Source organism: Aspergillus brunneoviolaceus (assembly GCF_003184695.1).
Source record: "Aspergillus brunneoviolaceus CBS 621.78 unplaced genomic scaffold BO95scaffold_60, whole genome shotgun sequence".
NCBI classification, from domain to species: domain Eukaryota; kingdom Fungi; phylum Ascomycota; class Eurotiomycetes; order Eurotiales; family Aspergillaceae; genus Aspergillus; species Aspergillus brunneoviolaceus.
In genome coordinates, this window is record NW_020290790.1 from 50,067 (window position 1) to 71,257 (window position 21,191).

General features: G+C 53.4%; 7 protein-coding genes across 7 annotated transcripts; 4 read left to right on the plus strand and 3 right to left on the minus strand.

Moving 5' to 3' along the window:
- Window positions 1-330: 330 nt before the first annotated feature.
- BO95DRAFT_516801 (uncharacterized protein) lies at window positions 331-810 on the plus strand (the record flags this gene model as incomplete). The annotated part of the gene is made up of 1 exon (XM_025591846.1): window positions 331-810. The coding sequence occupies one exon, from the start codon at window positions 331-333 to the stop codon at window positions 808-810; it is 480 nt and encodes a 159-aa protein (XP_025439368.1).
- Window positions 811-2,317: 1,507 nt separating this feature from the next.
- On the minus strand, window positions 2,318-2,786 carry BO95DRAFT_466454 (CVNH domain-containing protein; the record flags this gene model as incomplete). The annotated part of the gene is made up of 3 exons (XM_025589215.1): window positions 2,318-2,326; window positions 2,399-2,580; window positions 2,645-2,786. 3 exons carry the CDS (start codon window positions 2,784-2,786, stop codon window positions 2,318-2,320), a joined length of 333 nt encoding a protein of 110 aa, XP_025439369.1.
- A 1,756-nt stretch (window positions 2,787-4,542) lies between these two features.
- Window positions 4,543-5,494, plus strand: BO95DRAFT_369794 (aromatic alcohol reductase; the record flags this gene model as incomplete). The annotated part of the gene is made up of 2 exons (XM_025582889.1): window positions 4,543-4,572; window positions 4,640-5,494. 2 exons carry the CDS (start codon window positions 4,543-4,545, stop codon window positions 5,492-5,494), a joined length of 885 nt encoding a protein of 294 aa, XP_025439370.1.
- A 4,767-nt stretch (window positions 5,495-10,261) lies between these two features.
- BO95DRAFT_466457 (sugar porter family MFS transporter) lies at window positions 10,262-11,818 on the plus strand (the record flags this gene model as incomplete). Its single annotated transcript, XM_025589216.1, has 1 exon — window positions 10,262-11,818. One exon carries the CDS (start codon window positions 10,262-10,264, stop codon window positions 11,816-11,818), a length of 1,557 nt encoding a protein of 518 aa, XP_025439371.1.
- A 192-nt stretch (window positions 11,819-12,010) lies between these two features.
- Window positions 12,011-13,506, minus strand: BO95DRAFT_516805 (SMP-30/gluconolactonase/LRE family protein; the record flags this gene model as incomplete). Its single annotated transcript, XM_025591847.1, has 1 exon — window positions 12,011-13,506. The coding sequence occupies exon 1, from the start codon at window positions 13,013-13,015 to the stop codon at window positions 12,011-12,013; it is 1,005 nt and encodes a 334-aa protein (XP_025439372.1). The 5' UTR covers window positions 13,016-13,506.
- A 204-nt stretch (window positions 13,507-13,710) lies between these two features.
- On the plus strand, window positions 13,711-17,534 carry BO95DRAFT_484416 (uncharacterized protein). The gene is made up of 2 exons (XM_025590343.1): window positions 13,711-14,205; window positions 14,277-17,534. Exons 1-2 carry the CDS (start codon window positions 13,987-13,989, stop codon window positions 17,148-17,150), a joined length of 3,093 nt encoding a protein of 1,030 aa, XP_025439373.1. The 5' UTR covers window positions 13,711-13,986; the 3' UTR covers window positions 17,151-17,534.
- A 1,139-nt stretch (window positions 17,535-18,673) lies between these two features.
- On the minus strand, window positions 18,674-20,148 carry BO95DRAFT_503400 (intradiol ring-cleavage dioxygenase; the record flags this gene model as incomplete). Its single annotated transcript, XM_025591084.1, has 5 exons — window positions 19,892-20,148; window positions 19,674-19,829; window positions 19,475-19,617; window positions 19,245-19,410; window positions 18,674-19,140 (listed from the first exon to the last, which is right to left on the minus strand). Exons 1-5 carry the CDS (start codon window positions 20,139-20,141, stop codon window positions 18,674-18,676), a joined length of 1,182 nt encoding a protein of 393 aa, XP_025439374.1. The 5' UTR covers window positions 20,142-20,148.
- Window positions 20,149-21,191: the final 1,043 nt, after the last annotated feature.

Genomic DNA, 21,191 nt, shown 5'->3' on the forward strand with positions numbered 1-21,191 from the left:
ATAATTCCGGGTTTACCGGGTATCTGCCATGAAAACCATGGAAGTACTTAAGACCTCTAATGTCTCTACAGTTCACGGCAAAAGAAGCCCCGCGGGCCGTGGAGTTACGGGCCCGTGGAGCTCCACGGTCCGTGGAAATATACCAACCGTGAAATTGCATTATTTGTTAAGAGAGCAAGAGAATAGAAAAGGGGGGACAAAAGCCCGATGTACACTGACAGTAGTAGCCGAAAATTGAGATTAAGTTATAAGAAGTATTTTATCCTCTCGTTCGGCCCTTAAACTTCCAACCAGTTACACCACCGCCACGGCTCTTTTATGTTAGCAACGATGGCATCTCATCCAACTATCCCCGGAACCGACATCTACGGCCCTAGAACCTTCACCGACAAGGAAGTTTTCCCGGTTCCGGTCGACGCCCGACCTGCGTTCGAGTATCTGGCCTCGAGCACCCCTGGCTTCACCCAGGACCGCCCCGCATGGGATACAGTCAGCTTCACCGGGGGCTCTGAACCTACGATCCCCGGTCCGATCAAGGCCTCCGTGGTTGCTGTTGCTCTGCACGCGATGTGCGGTCTGGCAGCCAACGAACTGCTCGAGCTGCGCGACGAAAGACCCGTCCGCGAGAGCGCGGTGGCGGTCGACACGGACCATGCCGGCTTGTGTCTCGGCTCGACGTTCACCACCTACATCAACGGAGAGGATGTTTCCACGCTGGATGGGTCGAATGCGCTGACTTCACTCTTCGATCGGGACTTCGAGCAAGGTTTTAGGAAAGGGTTGGCTGGCCGAGCGACAGCGATCAACTAGACCAAGGTTCTCAACGTCTGGTATCAACTCCATGGCTCCATCGATGCCACTCGTCCCCTGCAGTCGATGGGGATCCCCACAGACGTCAAGTTTGACACCATGCAGGAGTACTACGAGCTTTGAATAGCATGAGATCTGTCACCTCCGTCTTCCATCCCTACCGGGACTCAGGAGACCGACTGTAAGGCCGTATTGGTGACCTCATCCCGGGGAGAACGAGTGCTTGTAGGGTCTACTTCAACTCATTGTTGGAACTGCACAGATCCTCGCTGCGTGAATCGAGTCGTGGTTTTTTGGCTCTGAATGACTGTTGTAACCTTCCTTCCAGTGATTCGACGCGTTTCTCGATGTCACGCATGTCGCTGTCACCAGAAAGAATAAGAAGCAGGGGTCCATGACCTTCCAATCATTAGAAAGAATTACCAATGGGTTTTCTGCCGCCGTGCTCGGGCTTCATACTTGCAAGGTAGATTGAATGGTTTGCATGAGGCACACAGGCCGATTGCCATCACATCTAAGCTTTTTCCTCCTGCAGATGCTGCATGCCTATTGAGTTGCGACAAAACATTAGCATCGTCTGTCGCGCTGAGGTAAGTTCATTGGCGCCTTAGCCAGGCGTATCGAGCCGTTAGAGCCAATATTCCCACTCATGTTGCCCAAGGGTTGCCTACTTCTTCCTCTCTGCAACTAGAGTGTTGTAGTCCCCATCAGGTGTCTGGGGATCCCTAGTGTCAAATGTGTCACTGGAAGTGGAATCTAGGCTCACTATCCTTGGTATCTCAGATTATATCTCCTATAATGAACTAGATCCTGAAACATGCCGCGACGACCGCAATTTGAGGACATCTCGTACGTCGGAAGTGTACGGACGCCCTAGTAATTTACTTTACAATTCTTTATGTAGATTTCGAAAAAGGGTTACATTCATAGCACAAAGGGCTTGGAGATGCACAGTGTATGAGGCATCCAAAATTGAGCGGTTTGTATATTCTGCCCTCGAGATGGCGACCCACGAAGAACACAGTTTCTCTAGGAATGGAAACTGGTAAGCAAACTGAGATGAATACCAGTAGAGTTCTAGTTGACGGTGACCGTGTTACAGACCAAGCTGAAGCCGTCACTCGCACCGCACCCTTCGACTGGGTCTTAACGCGTTTCAGAAAGACCCGCGCAGAGATAATTTCACTTGGAGACAGGGGTAAACTCAGTAGCGCAATCATTCGATCGGCATGTCTACATCGCATGGAAGGGAAGTGAGAGTGCTTGATTCCAGCCCAGCCTCCCCCTGGGTCCTGATATATCGACGTTTGCCAAGCAACAATCGATCAAACTAATTATAGTTGGGCGAGAAGTTGGGCGGCCTCGGTTCAACCCTGGCAAGAGCGAGCATCAAGACGAAAAGTTGGTACATTGATTTCAGAGCTATGCGATCGGCTCGAACTATTTTCAACCATAATAACAGAACACCATATCCCTATGCTAAAATTTAGTGACTTCAAATGATGACTCAGGCACCCTATCGAGACGGATAATCATTAGTTTTCAGTCCAGTGTGTGTAGAATCAGCAAGGTAGAAGGCTCAACCCACCAAGAATCTCAAGCGTCCATCCTCGTTGGCGATTTTGTCGGACAGCATGATGCCCTGAAGACCCCGGGAGCCACCATCGCGGGTGAGTAGGTTGGCGACGAGCTTGGGGCCGTACTCGGTCATTTCGAGGCGGACATCGCTCGCGGATTCGGTGAAGTTCTCACCGCCCCAAATGAACCAGCCTGATTAATTCGATGACATGTTAGCATATGACCGACAAGAATAAGGGGAGTAGTGTAGGCCTACCATCCGTGTTGCCAATGTGCTGGTCGAGACGAATCTTGCGGGGGTGGAATTCGCCGTGTCTGTCGCGGGCAACGCAGCACAACATGGTGCTGCCATCCTCGTGGACGATGTGGATGTCCTGGCAGGAAGTGTGGAAAGACATGATGGATGTGAGATGGGTTGTAGAGGAGTTGAGTGAAGTGATGGAGGAAGACGGTGTGAAGATGAAGGTGTGTTGTGGAAGGGAAAAAGGAGGAGGGGTGGGATGTGGGGTTGTTGTTTATATACGTAGCTCCGTAGCTCCGTAGCTCTTCCCCTTCATCACCGCCCGCATTGCTGCCCTACCCACCAAGCCTCGGGATAGACGTCGGCCAAGACGCGAAGTGGCAGACTTGCCTCATAGTGGCTGTACGGATGCGAGTCAAGTGGGGCAGAGGGGTGTCTATCGCTTCGCCTCGCCTCACAGGCGCACGGCAGATAGGGAGCTGTGGGGGAGAGAGGAGCTGCCTGCTTACGGATGGAGCTTGATGCAGAACTCAGAGGGCTTGATTGTGGCTACTACCGCCACTCACATAGCTGCTGCGAGTTGGCAGCTGCAGCCGCACACGTATGGCCGGCTAGTAAATGAATTTAGTGGGATCGTATTCTAGAAGGTCTCTTGTTGATCACCGCAAGGGTAGGAAAGCACGGCGGGGAGGAGGTGGGGTAACGGGACTTTGACTCACCCATCATTGGTGCCATAGCCTAGACTATCGATTATCATTCTTGAGGAAAAGTTTCAGATTCGAACCCTGTCTCCATCTTAATGTCTTGGCGTGGTGAGCTGGCATCACCGTCAACTGCTAAATTTAGCATCGCAGACCACCAGCCACATCAGCCACATCAGCCACAATCGTTGCCTGATCGTGGCGCCACTTGTTCTTTGAGAAGAACAACAGATGGCGCATAGCCCGACGGAAGCTACATTACTGACTTAGCATGTATGCATGTGTTTCAGTACCATTTGGTAACTGTACACATCTTAATAACCTTATTTATTGGTAAAACAGCAGATTAGTTACAGTAGGGTCACGTGATGGTGGTGGAAATGTGCAACATTTATGGATAAGAGGGCAGGCGGTGTGTATCATGTACGTACGTGGCCCCTGTATCGTGTATACATTACTAGCGCCCCCGGACCCTTTTGAAACATACAAGTAAGACTCATGTTGTTCAGCCCAGACCTAGGATGCTAATGCTTGTATATGCCTTGAAATAAAGATATCACAACTGTAGACTGATGGATGATTGACTCTTGTATGCCTAGTAATCTGTATATCAGCAGTCAGGCATAGTTAGTGTATGTCATCACTCAGTTATTTCAAATGACTAACTGGGTTCCCAGAGTCTAAATCCCAGACAAAACGTTATGCTTGTAGGCAAAGTTTATAGGTATCATCCGAACCTCCTTTTCCTCCATAAAATACATATGTAAAGAATTTCCATCACACCCCATAACCTGCAGTAGCTTGTCTATATAGCCTCAACAATCAGGATATTATCAGAGGTCACCGGAGTTCACTACGTCTACCTCTCGGGCTCTTCTGACAACACAACTGCCGTTGTACAGTAACTTACATCGCTAATCCGGAACAGTTCCGCTAGCTCTTCTAAGCATTGCTCATCTCCGCCATTTCTTGTGTATCTTGAGATGATTGATTGCGACTACAAGTTAAGCGCTGAAGGAACCTGCTTACCAAGCCTGCAGCTCGCAAACGCAATCGCACCATCAAACGCGGGGTAACGCCATCCGTTGTGATACGCCAGCAAAGCACCCTCAGCCCCTCATCGGCCCCTCATAAATTCACCCAACACCTCAGTATTCCACACCATCTATCACTCCTGATCATCCCACATATCATAACTCTTCGTATAGCACAATGTCTTCTCCCAAAGTAGCCATTGCCGGTGTATGTCCTCTTAACACCCGGAAACCCCACCTCAGACACCATACAGCTAACAACAGAACAACCGCAGGCAAGCGGCAACCTCGGCCCCAGCATCGTGCAGGCACTCATTGACGCCGGAATCGAAGTCACAGTCCTCACGCGCCAGGACAGCAACAAGACCATCGACAACAACCAAGTCAAAGTCATCCCCGTCGACTACGACTCGCGCGAATCCCTGCAGACCGCCCTGCAGGGACAGGACGTCGTGGTCGACTCCCGGGCCATCCTCCCCAGCGAGTCGACCATCCGGCTGATCGACGCGGCGATCGCGGCGGGCGTCACCCGCTTCATCCCCTCCGAGTTCGGCACGGACACGCTCAACCCGCTCAACGAAGCCCTACCCGTCTTCGCCAACAAGGTCGCCTCGCGCAAGTACCTCGAGCAGGTCGCCCGGACCTCCCCGCTGAGCTACAGTCTGCTGTTCACGGGCCCGTTCCTGGATCTGGGCCTGCGCTCCGGGTTCCTGGTGAATCTCGCGGGCCCGGTCGCGGAGCTCTACGACGGCGGGGACCAGAAGGTCAGCGGCACCACGTTGCCGGGCATCGGGCGGGCGGTCGTCGGGATTGTGAAGAATCTCGAGGCCACGAAGAATGCGGCGTTGTATGTGAGCGAGGCGGACGTCACGCAGAAGCAGTTGATCGCGCTCTCCGGGAAGACGCTGGAGACCAAGGTCGTCGCTACCGAGGAGCTGGAGCGGATTGGACGCGCGGAGTTGACCAAGCCTCAGCCTCATCCTGGCATCGTGGCAGTCAATTTGATCCGTCGGTCCCTGTTTGGAGAGGGGTATGGGAGTTTATTTGACGAGCAGAAGCTCGCGAATCAGTTGCTAGGGTTGAGGAGGTTGACGGAGGAGGAGCTGCGGGAGTTGGTGGCTAGTGTTTGAATTGAGTGATCATAATGGTTTCATGTTGTTGTTAGGTCTGTTGGAAGTACACAGCATGTTGCTTGAAGGCTGTCTTGTGAGGGAGCCATGAGTATTCTGCGGCCCTAACGACAGGGTTGTGGGGTAGTGAGTTCTAAGATACCATCCCCTCGTGTCCTCAGTGCAATGCCATTGCCGTCAAGTGTCTAGAATAGCATGAGCTAACTCATCGAGATAGAAATGGCAGTGCCCCATCAATGAAGGTATCATCCATGGCCAAAACCACCCTCAGGAGGCCTTGGGGTCCCGGATACTGGGCTGGTAATTGGACTGGATGTGGGTGTAGCGGCTTCGCGTGATGCCGTTCATCAAACCGGGTTCCATGGGACTTCTTGCCCTGCTAACAATGGTGCTTCGCGGAAACAATGGTGTTTGCGAAAATCTACCTCAAGAGAACAATGTGACTCTGATGGAAAATAGGGAACAGAGAAGTTTCTACTGTGCTTTGTACTACACCTTCGGAATACAACATACTGATTTGACCTGGAAAAAGCACTAGAAACGAGGATACAGAAAAGGCCCATTCCGGAGGGTCAGAATGGAGCGACTCTAGACCCCTATCGAGAAGTATATATAGGTCATCAAACTACGACGAGGGGTGATTCTGACATAACACACACGAGTCTTGTTCAATCTTGATTGATACAGACACGCTCAAACACACACACACACACACACACAAACACTAAAAAGCTAACCGACAAGATGTCTGTTCCAACCCACATTAGCCAGTACGCTCAGTACAAGCAGGACACCAACGACGTTGCCGCATGGCTACTGACCGCCCACCCGGACTTCAAGGGGCCCAAGGGACCCGGCCGATTGAAGGGCAAGGCGCGCAGGGCTGCCAGGGAGGAGGCAGAGGCAGGTAACGCAGCACCTCCCCAAGACTCACAAGAATACACTCTAACCTTGAACGAGTTCGTAGAGCGGGCGACGGCAATTGTCGCCAGCCGACACGTCAAGGAGGTGCCGCGGCTGGTGGCTATCAAACTACGGCGTTCAATCGTGCGCCGCCGGTACCAGCTGCGGCACTATGAGGACGGCGGCGGCGACGCCGACTCAAACGCCAGCCACGCACATTTTATCGGCGTGCTGGAGGACGTCGAGAAAGTCCTCAGACCCATCTTGCCCAAAGAGTTCCGGTCAAAGGCGGGTCAAGCAGCGGAAGAGGATGATATCGACGCCGTAGCGGCGGCGCTGGTGAACCGCTTCGAGGCTTTGACGGTCGAAGATGTCGCGGACGAGACTCCGGACCGCCACGCAGCGGCTGGCACCTCTCAAGCTCCGCCAATCGTTGCGGTGAACTGCAAGATTGCGGAGGAGGAGGCGATTACCCCGTCTCCCATATATGCGCTGGAGATGTTGCTGGAGGACCTGTTCTTGGTGACGCATCACGTGCAGGAATCGTGGCAGGGGTATCGGGAGGGACGGATGACACTCGAGGCCGCAACACTGGCAACTGAGATGGCTCACCACCTCTTCTTCGACACCGAGCAAGAGCTCCGGGTAGCTGGTGGCGTTGAGAATTGCCCAGACGGTTGGGTAAATGCGCTGTACCAGATCTGCGAGGTGCGCCAGAAGGCGCAAGGAAAAGAAGAAACCCAGGGCGATAACTCAGGGTTTCCACACTTCCTCCAAGACCTTATCTACATCTTGGAGTCGCTCTCGGCTGCTTTGTATGCTAGGCAAGGCAAGGCTCTTTCGGACCTTCTTCGCGTCCCGGTAGCAATCTATGACTGGGACTCAGACAACCGGCGCCTGCTCCTGCAGTTGCTCCTCGACGAGGCGTTAGTCCAGAATCAGGTATTCTTGGCTACCCCTAAGGCACACTCACTGCCAGATGCGGACTTTTGTGGGATGTATCTGTGCCACGCGCTTAGGACTGGGACCTCTTCGTTGACAGCGCTTTATCTGATCATGTTCTACGTCAAGATGCGACTGACCATGGGTTCGGAGAGTGGCAAGGCATGGCCTGAGCTGCGTGACTTCATGGAGGCCACGAGGCCGCAAATGAATCAAGCCCGTCAGCGGTACTCGTATCTCGAAAATGTAGATGAGGCACTCCGCAAAATACTGTATGGTCACACATATTGGCTGCAACAGGCGGAAATTGTGTTAGACGACGACGGCGCGGACTCCCCTCCCACATCTGCCCGGCTCAACTCGCGTGACTGCGTTCCCTCGCATCGCCGCGTCTCTTGGTTCCGCTCAAATCCCTGGCTGTGCGGACGGCTGTTGATGATCTACAAGATCATCGCCTACTGTGATGGGTTGTACTGGTCCAATTCCGCGCCAGCTCCACTCGCATTATGCCATCTTTACCACGCAGCGAAGCGGGAAAAGCTGCTGCCGGATGGATGGTTGTGGCCCGGGTTGGAACGTTTGATAAGCCGCCACCCGGACATGTTGTGCGGCCAACAACGGCCGAAGACCTGGTACAGCTATTCCAACTCGCTGGCCCGGGCCCTAGGCGGAGTCGAGTCTGAAAGAACAGACTCTAGAGGAGGCGCGAGAAGAGGCGCCAGACGAAACGCCCGAAGAGGCATCGCGGGAGAGATGGAAGATGTCGATCTGGCCAGGCGATGGGAATTCCCGCTGCTCATTACCACACTTCGGGAAGTCCAAATCCGCTGGCTAGGACGAAAGCACAAGTGGACCGCGGACGAGATCACGCGCGTTATGCGTGAATCTCGGCTGTGCCAAAAGTTTGTGAAGTCCACCATCCGCCACGGGGCCGAGCCAAAGCTGACTATGGTTGACGCCTTGAGACGCCTGCGAAAGTGCGTCAATGCGGAAATCGCCGTCCTAAATGAGGATGCCTGGCTACAATATCACAATTCCTCGATCGAGATTTGCACCAGGATCTGGACGGAATTTCCAGCGGTACGCAAGGAGTTAGAGCGAGTTGGTCACACGGACGAGGTTGTCTACATGATTGTGCATACGCTCTTGTCAACCCATGATCGGGACTTGGTCAAGAAAGCGGCTAGAATCATGCAATCTGTTGTTTCGGAAATATGAGCCTCCTAGAAAAAAAAAGAGAAAAAGAAGAAAAAGCAAAAACAGAAGAAAGTAAAAGAAAACAAGAAGAAATAACACAAAAGAGATAATATCTCAGATATACAAAATTCACATTCCATCACTCCACAACCCACTAGATACTATTACTTTACTATATTATAGATCTCATCTCTTCAGCTAATACATGGAAAGCAAAGTTATAGCTCCAATGACTATGACAGCAGTCAGAAGCAGTAGCCTTCAGGCTGAGGCTGATTATGATTGAAACTCTCTCACATGCACTCGTCGACTGACTCTGACTCGACTCTGGGCCCGTTCTTCGGATGTTCACTGTAGCAAGATTAGGTGCGAGACTTGTAGCAGCATTGCGTCTGACCAAGACATCTACCTTTTATCAATCCAACACAGTTTGGCCATCTCACCCAGTATCCTGGGGTTTGACAAAGTCTCGGGGTTAGCGTCTCACATGGTAGTTCTGATGAGAGCGTTGCACCGCTCGGCCAAAAGGATTGTCAAGATATCGATCGGGTAGATGGTTCTGCTCTACAGAATTCTGATTCCTGTCAGGTTCTTTCTAGAGTAGACTTTTTCTTGCATGCTCCCATTCGAAAGCACCTTGGTCGGTCTAGACCTGGATACTCCTGAGAAAGCTCCGGATGAAGAAAATGCAAACACTGAAGACTGCTTACATTGATTCTGCTACGATGGCCCGGAATTCTCGTACAGGTACCCCACAATATCGACCCCCCTAAGGCAGCTGAATGACAGCACAACCAAATACTTGGAAATTGTTAGAATTTACCATCTTGAAATCAATAACTTTTGTTCACAGACTTGATTTTCAAATTATGATTTGTATACCTAAGTATCGCTATTGATTAATCATTAAGTGAACTTGTTGTCAACTTGTAATCTAGCTGGCCGAGGAGTATATTTCCTGGTTGTTAGAGCAGGTTACATACCAGGACAGTATATTTCGCGTGTGTATAGCCTAACAAAAGATCAAAAAGAGGCTCCTACAGTCTAGGCAGATTTTCACGCTCCTTGATATTGTGAAAGCAAATCGTGACCAGGGCTATCCTACGCTAGGGCAGAGGCTGCATCAGGATTTTGGACAGCTGCAGTGGCACGAAAAAAGTGTTGTGAATAACGGCTGTCTACTAATATGACTGACACGATAAATCTTCTCACTGGTCTCCACTGAAGGGCCATCGAGAACCCTCGACAGCTACACAAGAAGCATGGACGCAGAAGGTTTCGTCGACCATCATGCAATCACCCACTCCAAAACCAGCTTTCGCCGATACCAATGAGTGCACCTACTTTCCGATCATTGAATAAATCACCTTTATATCAGCTTATCCCTTGACCCGGACGCATCATATCACATCTTTGCTTCATGTCAAAAGCACTCCCCTCTTCCACCGCTGATTGCCCCTGGACCTAGCTCCCGCTAGGAATGTCGGGATGTATCCGCTCGTCAAAGGAGGCGAGGACCCCGGGTTTCCACAAGATAACAGGTCAGCTTATACTCGCATAGATCAAGTTGCATGAGGTCATGCTCCAGCACTAAGCTGGCGGACTGAACTGTCCAAAAGGTCTTAATAACCCTGTTTCCCATCCACCCGTCTTTCAAACCGCAGCCTTGTATCTTCACATTCTTATCTCAAATCCAGCTCTCGCACTCGCTACCCGATCATCAAAATGTATTCGTCGGCCAAAAGTCTCCAGCTTGCTCAGAGAATCTTCGTAATTGCCCCGGCCTTTATACTCTACGGATACAACCAGGCTGGGCTCTCTGCCCTACTCACCCTCTCGGATGTGATCCGTCTCTTCCCACAAATCGACACGGTCAACACCCACGGAGCTCAAGAGGCACAGAATTCCACCATCAAAGGACTGATCAATGGGACTTTGATGTTAGGGGCCCTACTGGGGGCATTGTCATGCTCCATTATCGGCGATAAGCTCGGTCGACGCAAGACTATCTTCGTTGGAGGCTGCTGTGCTGCGGTAGGTCAAATTCTCCAGTGCACGGCCTTCTCCTTGGCCCAGTTCACCGTGGGACGCATCATCCTGGGATTCGGAGTGGGCCAGTTGAGTGTCATTGTGCCAGTGTGGCAGGCTGAAAGTTCTTCTGCGGGGAAACGGGGGCGTCAAGTCATCACTTCAGGTATCTTCATCTGTGTGGGATTTTTCTTGTCCAGCTGGATCAATCTGGGATGTAGCAAGATTGCCTCACCCCCCCTTCAGTGGCGGATCCCGCTCGCTATCCCAGTCATCTTCTCACTAGTGATCTGTTTCTCTATCTTCACCTTGCCGGAATCGCCCCGCTGGCTGGTCCAGCGCGGACGGATCTCAGCCGCCACCGAAGCCCTCGCCGCGCTCAATGACATGCCCAGCGACCATGACCTGATTCGCCGCGAAGTCTCTCGGATTGACGCTTCCCTCTCGACAGGGCCTACAATCTCCTTGCGGGATGTCTTCCGCAAGAACGACCCGCACCGACTCGGCTACCGCTTCGCCCTGTGCCTGGGTATTCAGACCCTACAGCAGCTGGTGGGCGGCAACATGATCTCGATCTACACAACCACCATTTTCCAAGACAACCTGCACCTACAGAGCGACACTCCGGCCATTGTCGCTGCGAGTGCCCTGACCTGGAAGTTCTTGTGCTCTTTCCTCTCCTTCGCCGCCGTCGACCGGCTGGGTCGCCGCTGGATCCTGGTGACTAGCGGGACAGGCATGTGTCTCTGCATGATCGCCATGGCGGTGGCCACCAGCTTCCCGGCTTCCAACCATGCTGCCTCGGTCACGGCGGCTGTCTTCATCTTTCTCTTCAACATGGCGTATCCCATTGGGTTCCTGGGCGGCAACTTCCTCTACTGTACGGAGATAGCGCCCGCGCCCCTGCGTGCAGTCATGTCGTCCGTCTCGACCGCCAACCATTGGATGTGGAACTTCATCATCACGATGGTCACCCCCGTGGCGCTGACCACGATTGGCTGGCGGTACTACATTGTGTTTGCCTGCACCTGTGCATGCGTGCCTGTGGTCGTGCTGCTCTTCTTCCCTGAGACGATGAACCGCGACCTGGAGCTGATCGACGGGGTGTTCCGGGAGGCGCCTACCATCTGGGAGATCGTGCCCATGGCCCGACGGTTACCTCAGCAAAGTAGTCCATCGGCGCAGGTGGATGATGATCGAGAGAAGGCGGTTGAGGCAGATGGGACGACTGAGGAGCAGCGGGAATTTGCTTGAGGTCTACAATCCCATAAGATGTAGATAGTCTGCCCGGTTGGGTTATAGCAAAAGAAGCTCGTAGGAGCTCATCGCGTCAACAGAGTGAATCTATCTTACGATACTATTTCTTGGATGATCGTCACAAAACTCTATATCACTATCTATCCAACCTTCCACGTATGCATATATACACTATCACCATCAATAGTCCTACTTCTCCCCCTCATCATTCCCTGCCAAAACCCCCTGCCAAAACCACTCCACCACCAAAACCGTACCCGTCTCGCTCTCAACCAGGAACAACGTCTTTCCCTCGGGTCCCCCGAACGTCAAATTCGTCATCTTCTTCCCTGCGCCCGCATCCCACCGAATCCGCCAGCCCACCTCCCCATCCGGCCGATGCACAAACACCACCCCTAATGTGGAATGTACGACAAACATATTCCCCACCACATCCATCGCCATCCCATCCGGCCCACCAATCCCATAGTAGCTGGCGAACCGGCCCACGCGCTGCACGCTCCCATCCGGATGGAACGGGACGTACCAAACCCCGTTGTCGCGGGTCATGGCGACGAAGACGGCGGATTCATCGCGGCTCATCACCAGTCCGTTGGGGGAGGGGCCGTTGCCCAGCACACACTCTAGCTTGACATGCTGCTGGTTTGCGCTGTGATTGCGATTGTCTGGGGGAAGATCGAACCGAAACACCCGACCCGTCGGATCATGCAAGCCCGTCATGCCTTGGTCGGTAAAATAGACCGTGCCGGTGGAGGTGACCACCAGATCGTTGGGGCCCTTAAGCCTTTCGCCGTGACAGCGCGTGACCAGTGGCGTTGGAGGGTCATTTGGGTTCGGATGTGCGGTCGGGTCGAAGGCGAGGATGCCTTGCTTGAAGTCGGCGATGAGGATGCGGTTCGTTGGGTGGTGGTAGGCCAGGCCGTTGGGCTCGCCGTCGTAGGCCAGGACGAGTCTCCATTCCCGGGTTTCGGCGTTGATCGAGAAGATCCGGCCGTAGGGGATGTCGACAACGAACAAGCGACCCAGCGAGGGAATGTAAAGGGGCCCTTCGAGGAAGGAGTCGAGCGGTTGGCCGCGCTTTTGGTGCAGACTATGCTCGGATTGCCCGCCGGGGCGGCGGTATTGTGAGGGCAGGCTCGTCCATTCGGTGGCCTGAATGGTGATTGGTATGGTGAATTGGGATTGGAGAGACATGGCCGTGGTTGTGTTGATGTTTGGTAGCAACGCTAGTCAAATGATGTGCTCTCCTGAAGAGAGTTATCTCTGTGTACTGTTTTTCTCTGTTCTTCTCGCTCTATCCTATTTCTTGGGGTACGCCCGCAGTGCAACGGGTCGTATCCGTGTCTCGTGATACGCATCTGCCCTATACCCGAGGGTGGACGGAGCATATCCGCATGGGTCAACGACCTTGACGGATGATTTCCGATTCGACATGTGTTCATTAAAGTCATCATGCTCTCACCATCAAGGCAATCAGAAAACCATACCTTAACCCCTCTCTCCTCTTAACCTTCCCTGGCCTTGATCAACAGCCGCCCCGCCAGAAGTAGATTGGGACGCTGGTTTATTGATCAGCCAAGGTCATGGTTCGCTCTATGTGAGAACTTTTGGCATGGATGTCTCGAGTTTGATGTTAAGTATCCTGAGAAAGTCTGTGTACGTTGTACTGTATAAGTACTCTGTCGTATTGCATGAGTCAAGAACTAAGAAAGGGACTGTACTGCACTCCCCACTATAGCTACAGTGACAACCTTCAATGTTGTCAGCAGGCGAATAAATGAGCTATCCCAAATAGGTTAGAGGGAACCGGAGCGGGGAGCAAATCCAATGACGACGTCATCGACCCATTTCCGTCTTTCCTCACTTTCTTCTTTCTCTCTGGCGCCCTACTGCGACTGAGTATCTTCCTTTCCCTTCCATTATTTGATGTGTCTAAGGACTGTGGCTCCTGCTGTCGATCACCAATGGTCTGATTGCTGGGGATAGTTTATTTAAGCCCCATGTAAGCGCCGCCCGTCGCTCTTGAGCCGCGACCCGCATTCCGGCTTTCAGATTCCCCGACCGCCATGAGCCACCACACAAGCGATATATTGCAGCATACTTGCTGAGCTACGGCAAGAAACTCATATCTTACATTCTCCTATCCATACATACATACATTTGCAATGTCTTTTATCTTTGGACGACGACATTCCATCGCCTCCACCGCGCCGAACGAGGGAGATGCAGTCCCGCGGGGCAACGGTGGGCGAAGATCATCGGCTCCGGATATCTCGGATCATAGCCACGGTCTCCGTGCCAAAGGCGTGCTCCATGAGATCTTCCACAAACACCACGGCTCTTCCAATTCTGATTCCCCGTCGAACCCTGGATCCCCGCGTCGGGTAAGGTTCTATCTAGCTCGAATGTGCTCTAACTGAGTTTTATACGATCAGCATGATTAACACTGATGTAGACAGATAGTCCACCATCACAGACGTCGGAAAATGCCCCTGCAAGCTCTCACACCCGCCATGACAGTGGGGTACACGAGTCTTCGGCCGAAAACCCCGAAAACCCAGATCACAAGCCTGGCCATTCGCCGAAACCAGGCCACCATGCGCCATCGCCGCATAAACACCATCTGACGATGAAGGATGTGGAGGTCATCTTCTCAGGAGCCCCGTATTTCATGCTGGAGAAAGGAAAGCATGACCGCTGGTTCCCGCAGGTCATCTTTCCATTCGACGATCACGACCCGGTCATTCAATGCTTCTGGGACAGGAGGCCTCTCCCCCATGCCTCATACACTTTATGCACTTTGCATGCACACCTTCCGGTACCGGATGACTGGGTCATCGAGGGCGATGTCCCGGCCCATCTGGGCAACTGGAAACGAAGCGATGCGCCCAAGCGAGCCACATTCGACGTGGGAGTACAGGAAATTCCCAATATGCTGGCGATGCATGGGCGGGATCCAGGGACGGTCGGGTTTCGCTATTTCCTGGAGCTTCCCGTGGCCGACGCGGCCCGCTATCCGGGCCTCGGGGTACCAAGGCCTTCGCCAGACTACTTACATTTATCGAGCCTGCCAGCAACCGAGTCGTTCGAGTTGTTGGAGCGTTACGGCCAGCCATACGCCCTTTGTTCGGATGGTACTGTCCACGATCGCAAGAAACTGTTGCGCGAGGGGCCGAACTTTTGGAAGAAAATTGGTGTCCGTGACATTGATCTACGGGTCTTAGTGCAGCGATTGCAGACACTGAAGCATCTGCGCTACGAGATCCTTCATGGGGATCGACCGAAGACGATACTTGACATCGAAGGGACACGTGAGCTCTATAATGAACTGTTCACCAAATTCCTCTACCCGCCAGTGCGTTTTCTGATTGCCGACATGGGCGATCCGCACAGCCTAAAGGTCCAGATCAAGGCTTTGACTGTCGTGCTGGCCACCCCTGGAGCATGGCTGGACTTCAGTCTCATCGACTGGCGTCTGCACATTGGCCAGCTGCTCTGGGAGCAGTCACCGCACATGGACGGCGACTTCATCGACATTGCGGTGTCGGATAAGCCATGGCTGCATACGACTCTCGAGCGCAAGTGGTTTCTGGTCCAGATGCTGCTTGCTGCCGAGCTTCTGCTGCGTTTGGACGCGACTGTCCGCGTCGGGATGCTCCAAGAATCGCAGGACATCAACATCTCGCTACGCGATATCTATGAGTTCGACCGGTTGCGAAACGGTAAGCTGAACTGGGATCTGGTCGTCGTACGGCGATTCATGGACCGCTTCGATCTTGATTATCAGCTCGAGCCTGGCAGCCCCGGTCCAGAAAGCCACGAGGAAGTCGGTCATTCACACGAAAAACATCATCATCGGTCTTTCTTCTCGAGCATCACTCACCATTCGTCTTCAGCCACCCCTCACAATGAGTCGGCGTGGAGATGTCATTTGCTGCCCAATCATGTGATGCAGCAACTCAAAGGGCTTTTTGTCTTCGCTGACAACCTAGGCTGGCCGCGCTTGGACGATTTCAAGGAAACCCTTAGGTCAAAGATTGGTGGAGACCAAGATGGCCAAATCATCAAGGACGTCTTTACCAACCCAGAGCTTAATACTCTCCCAGCAGGGTACCAGATACCCGATTTGCGGAAAGCCATGTATAGCAGAAACTCTTCTCGGCGTCTCTTGCTTCTACACCATAAGGGTGATGACAGCAATCGTAATCATCTTGGCGGTTGGGCCACCAGAAGCTGGCTGTCGGGTTTTGTGATCCCCGGCTCCTCCATCAGCCACTTACTCATCAGTACCATCTTGGAAAATGATCCCGACGCCATGGCCAAATTGGGGCCGGTTGTCAATCTTTACGGTGGCTTTGCTTACGACGGACGGAGCTGGTGGAGCAAAGAATGCATCGTTGGCAGAGTGGTGGCTTGTTTGGAAGGGACCAAAGTATGCTTGGCATGGCAAGCCAGCCCGATTCTGCCCACAGACTCGTCGACCTCTCAACCTCTGGTCAATACTTGGTTCGAGGTTGAAGCCAAAGACCCTCAGAACAGACCTGGAAAACCGAGGATCAAGCAGGGATCCAAGCTGGCCCTGGAATCCACACCCCTGGGCCCCGGGGACTTGACCAGCGGCGCCTTCAGCTTGCCCCTCGACGACCAAAGCGACTGTTCTATGAAACTGAGAGTCGCCTTTCAGGAGCTGACATTCCAGGTCAAGGCCCAGCAACCCCCGGCCGCTGAGCATCCGATCACAGTGGTCGAGCAGGCAACTGCGCGCTTTTCACTTTCCTCTGACACAGCGGCCCCCGACACACAACTCTCGTTCCCATTGAAGTACAACGTGCAGTTCATCTCCTCCCATGAATGCCGCCCGCCTAGCGGCATGATCATCAGTCCCCACGCTCAGAACTTCGCGAGCAGTAGTAGCGACAGCACTAGCAATCTACCCAATCAGCGATCATCATCCCCGTTCAGCGCCTCGTCTGACCGCCACCGTCACCACCGTCTTCCGGGCCACCCGCTGCATTGCCGCTACGCGTACCGCTGGGTCCACCTTCCCTCCCTGGCGGAGGAATTCGCGGCGTCGGACCGCATTCGATCGGCCCTCGACCCGGAGGAGACCATGATCCTGGACGCGCGCGGCTCCCGGGAGAAGGAGACTTTCGCCCGCGCGTGGTGCGCCTCGGTGGGGTGTCATGCTATCGTGGGTCGCGCGGGGCGGACGTGTCTCTCGTGCTGTATCCGGGAGGCGCGCGCGTTACAGGTCAAGGTCGTCATCCGCACGGGCGACGGTCCTGTCACTCCGACTTCATCTGTGCATGTACTGTATGGGGGTGATTAGTATCCAACCGGGGCTTTTATTCGTATGTTTGGGTTTGGATAATTGAACTTCTGTGTTGATGTGTCGGCCTGTTGCATAATCTCTTCACGGACCTCATTACTCACTTGGTTGGGCTTTCTCGTTAGCTTTCTGGATATTATCTACCACTTTACAGCAGAAGGGAGATAGGAGTAGGATTTTCTTTTTGACCAAAAAGCCAGAAAAACACCTCGTGCATCACGGTATTCGCAAGGATACTTTGGCTAGCTGACGAACTGGGTGATAAGTGTTTTCGTCCCTTGTTTTTGTAATTGGCTATAATTGCAAATGTTCGAAGACCGCTCTTTCCTTCGAACTGGAACTGGAATTGGATAATGTATCTGAAGTTGTAAAATGCCAACGAAGCTTACCTCCAACCAGAGGTTCTTTACATGCACCCACCCCCTCCCTCCTTACTCCAAGCAGTCGAGAACCGCAAGTGATGGTATAGGTACAAGCATATGGTAACCTCGATTGACCCAAGCATTCAGCACGAATTCTGAATTCAACAAACTGAAGGTCCACCCCCCAAAGCTGTCACCCTTCCGCCCTAGCCGTGGCTCCCAGCCGTTGCCCTCCCGGTGGAAACCTCAGTGCTTGCTAGTCTCTCCCCTCACGTCGGACACTTTCCCTTAACTCAAAACCCAAAGCGTTGAGATCGTCCACTCGGCTAAGCTCTCCGAAGGCCAATCACCGCAACGAGATTTGCCAATCTGTAGCTGGACTTCAAGCACATGTGCACCGATACGTCAGTTCACATGCATCGGGTCCAAAACCGGTTTCTGGTGTTGAACGAGTCCCATAGGGTCCTGCGGTGCTGTGGTTTGGTCTCTCCTGATTCCTGATATAGTGATCTCCTGGTAGAGCATTAGACCTGTGAGTGACAGGGTCGGATCTCGGCTACTGATGGTATTATTGCGTTGAGTTTGCTTGCACCACAACGTTCATCATCATCCAGTTCACGGAAACTGACTCACACAAAGCTACAAACACGTTTAATGGCAGGCTCTCTGGTGTACCAGGCGGAGAGACCTACTGTACAGCACTTCGTCCTAGATATCCTGACGGAAAAAATGGTGGGAGACTGGCCTGCGATCGCATTGGTGGACCGTGCTTGGGCGCGCAGTGTATTTTCCCTGGCGCAGCGACTTGACCGTGGAACACCTTTACCTCGCAGTGTGGTGATGTATACATAGCAGCAGCACGATGTGCATAACACCTCGCCCACCCTACCGAATGTGAGAATATATCCAAAAAAAATATGATATATTCAAAATCTCAATCATTCATATCGAAAACAGACGAAGGGAGCAAACGAAGCGAAGTGAACAACAGCAACAACAGCAACAACGACCCTCAAATCAAGCCCCAGCTACCAGCAGCTTCTTCCCCTCCCTTCCCGTCCCCTCCTCAAAACCAACCAAACCACACCCACAACCTACAAAAGACTACATCCTCTCCAAACCCGTCATCCCCGACCCCAAACCCCAATCCCTACCATCTACTCAAGGCCGACCACCCTGCCCCTGTCCCTGACCCGGCGCCCCCGAACTCTGCCCCCCAGGCGCGCTTCCACTACCGGAACCCCCACCGGAACCCCCACCGGACGAAGAATCATTCTCCACGCCCCCATCGGCCGTATAATAAGCGGCGGGGGTGATGCTGGACGACTCATCGGAGTCGATGGCGAGGGAGATCCACCCGAACACGCCGTCGCTGATCGAGTCGCCCAGCAGCACGTACTCGACAAACGGGTCGATGGAGTCGGCCTCCTCGGAGAGGATGGAGTCGTTGGCGTTGGTGGTCAGCTCCTGGGTGTTGGTGCTGTAGGGGCTGGTGGCCTCGACCTCGGCGATCAGGTCCTGGTCGAAGAAGAGCTGGCCCACGTGGTTGGCCGTCGTGCTGTACAGGCCGTCCGTCAGGGTGTCGTTGGTGTTGGTGCTGGTTGTGGTGTTGGGGTTGTGGCTTAGGACTTTTTTGCGCCGGTTAGTATTTGGTGGAGTTAGGGGGGGGTGGTTTTGAGGGGGATTTTTAAAATAGGGGTAAAAGATAGGACGGGCAGGCAAGCAAACTCACCGTGGATATGAGTCGCGCGACTGGTGTAGTGGCCCGGGAAGATGGTTTGGAATTGCACCACGCCTGAGTCGTCGGTTTGCTGGATGCCGCGCAGGAAGGTCGCGTCCAGGTTGGAGGCGTCGTTCGAGTTGCCGTTGCCGCTGGCTTGGATGCCGGAGTAGACGCCCTATTTCACCGGTTTTAGTTTCTTAGGGATGAGTTTGATCAGGGGGAAAGTAGGCAAAACGTACGGTGGCGTTGCAGTGCCAGAAGTCAATGTACACCTCCGGAACGGGGTCGCAGGTGCTGCTGTCCACCAGCTGGATGTCCAGGTACAGAGGGACACCCTCCTGGGAATCGACGATGTCGCTGCGGATCAATTCGCCGCTGACGTCTGATGACACTGTCAGTTGGAAGATGGCTGGAGGGTAAAGAGGCAGGAACACGCACAGTAAGGACCCTGGGTGACGTCCGGGCCGAGCACGCAGCTGGCGTTGGAGGCGAACAAGGTATCGTAGTCCTGAGTGTTCTCGGTCACATCCAACGAGGACAGGTGGGAGGTGTTGAGGATAGTGGTTAGGTCGCGGGCCTTGAGGAGAGGTGCACCTGTTAAGTGTGAGCATGCATGCCTCGTTCGTGAGTATAAGCTGGTGATGGGCCATGCGTACGAGTGGACAATCCCTTGCGACGGCGCAGAGAATCCAGCGTCGCCTGGCGACGGGCGATGTTGCTGCTCTCGTGGCCACGGGCCTTGAGCTTGCTGGCACACTGGCTCAGACCGCGAGCGTGCATGGGAGCACGCTTCAAAAAGGCAGCACGCTCCGCGGCTTCCGCGCGCACGTCGTGGCCCGGATGGGCAGAGGTCATGCCGGCTAGACCAGCTAGGCCGGCAATCACGGTGGCAGTAACGCGAACCATACTGACGAGGGGTGCTTTGCAGAAAGAGAGGAGACTGAGTGAGTGAAAGAAGGAATGTGATGCTGTTGTTATCTTCTCATGAGATGCAGCAGCCAGCGCCCGCTTTTATATCTTCTGCCCTTCTCCTCTCAACCTCGAAGTGACACGGATACTGACCATTCCTCCGTGATGCTGCCGCTGCCAGCCCCAGCTGACGCAAGCCATCTGGACCCCTGTCTTGCGCAGTCACCAGGAATAGCAATTTGACAGGAGTATAGCACGCACATACGCGCACGCGCATCCACAGAGACACAGGGCGCAGTAGACAAACAAGCGAGTTAGCTAGCAAACTACGGAGTGGCTAGCTCGATACCTGGCACAAGTGCTGTTAGACCCGCCGGCGGGGACAACCCCCCGCCAAGACATCACCACTTTGGAGGCTAGAAAGACCTCAGAAATCTGATCGATTGCCTCATCCGCTTCCTCTCCGCAGAAGTCAAGCAGAGATCTCAAAGGAACGGGCCAGACCCGTTATCCATCGGGGTAAGATCATCGGCCGCTGACGACGCGGCCGGGATCCACCCTCTCGCGCTTCTCGCACAACTAATCCGGTCACTCTCACAGGCACGAGGGTCCGTTTCGTAAGCGGATGGCAGACAGGCATGCTTAAAATTGACGAGACCGGGATTGGTCGACAAAGACATTTTGGGGTTCAGCCACATGTCTCATCAGTGGATGGATAGATTGAGGCAGCGGAAGATGGACCCTGCAGTATGCACTGTGTATACGGTACAATATCTTCGGCCGGCGTTTTTAGGGCCCTGGTGCTAAAGCGAAGCAAACAGGGTGAAGCACCCTTATCCAAAAAGATTTCTACTCTCAAATTCTAGTCAGCCTTCGATAGGAATGCATCCTCCATCCCACCTACAGAGAAACCTACTCCATTCTTCAACCAGTTACACGGGTATCCAGGATCTACCGCGAAAATCGTCTCAAAAAAAAAGAAACCAGATGGGCAGAAAATAAGCATAACCATAAAGTTTGAAACACACCCAACCACCAACGACCCTT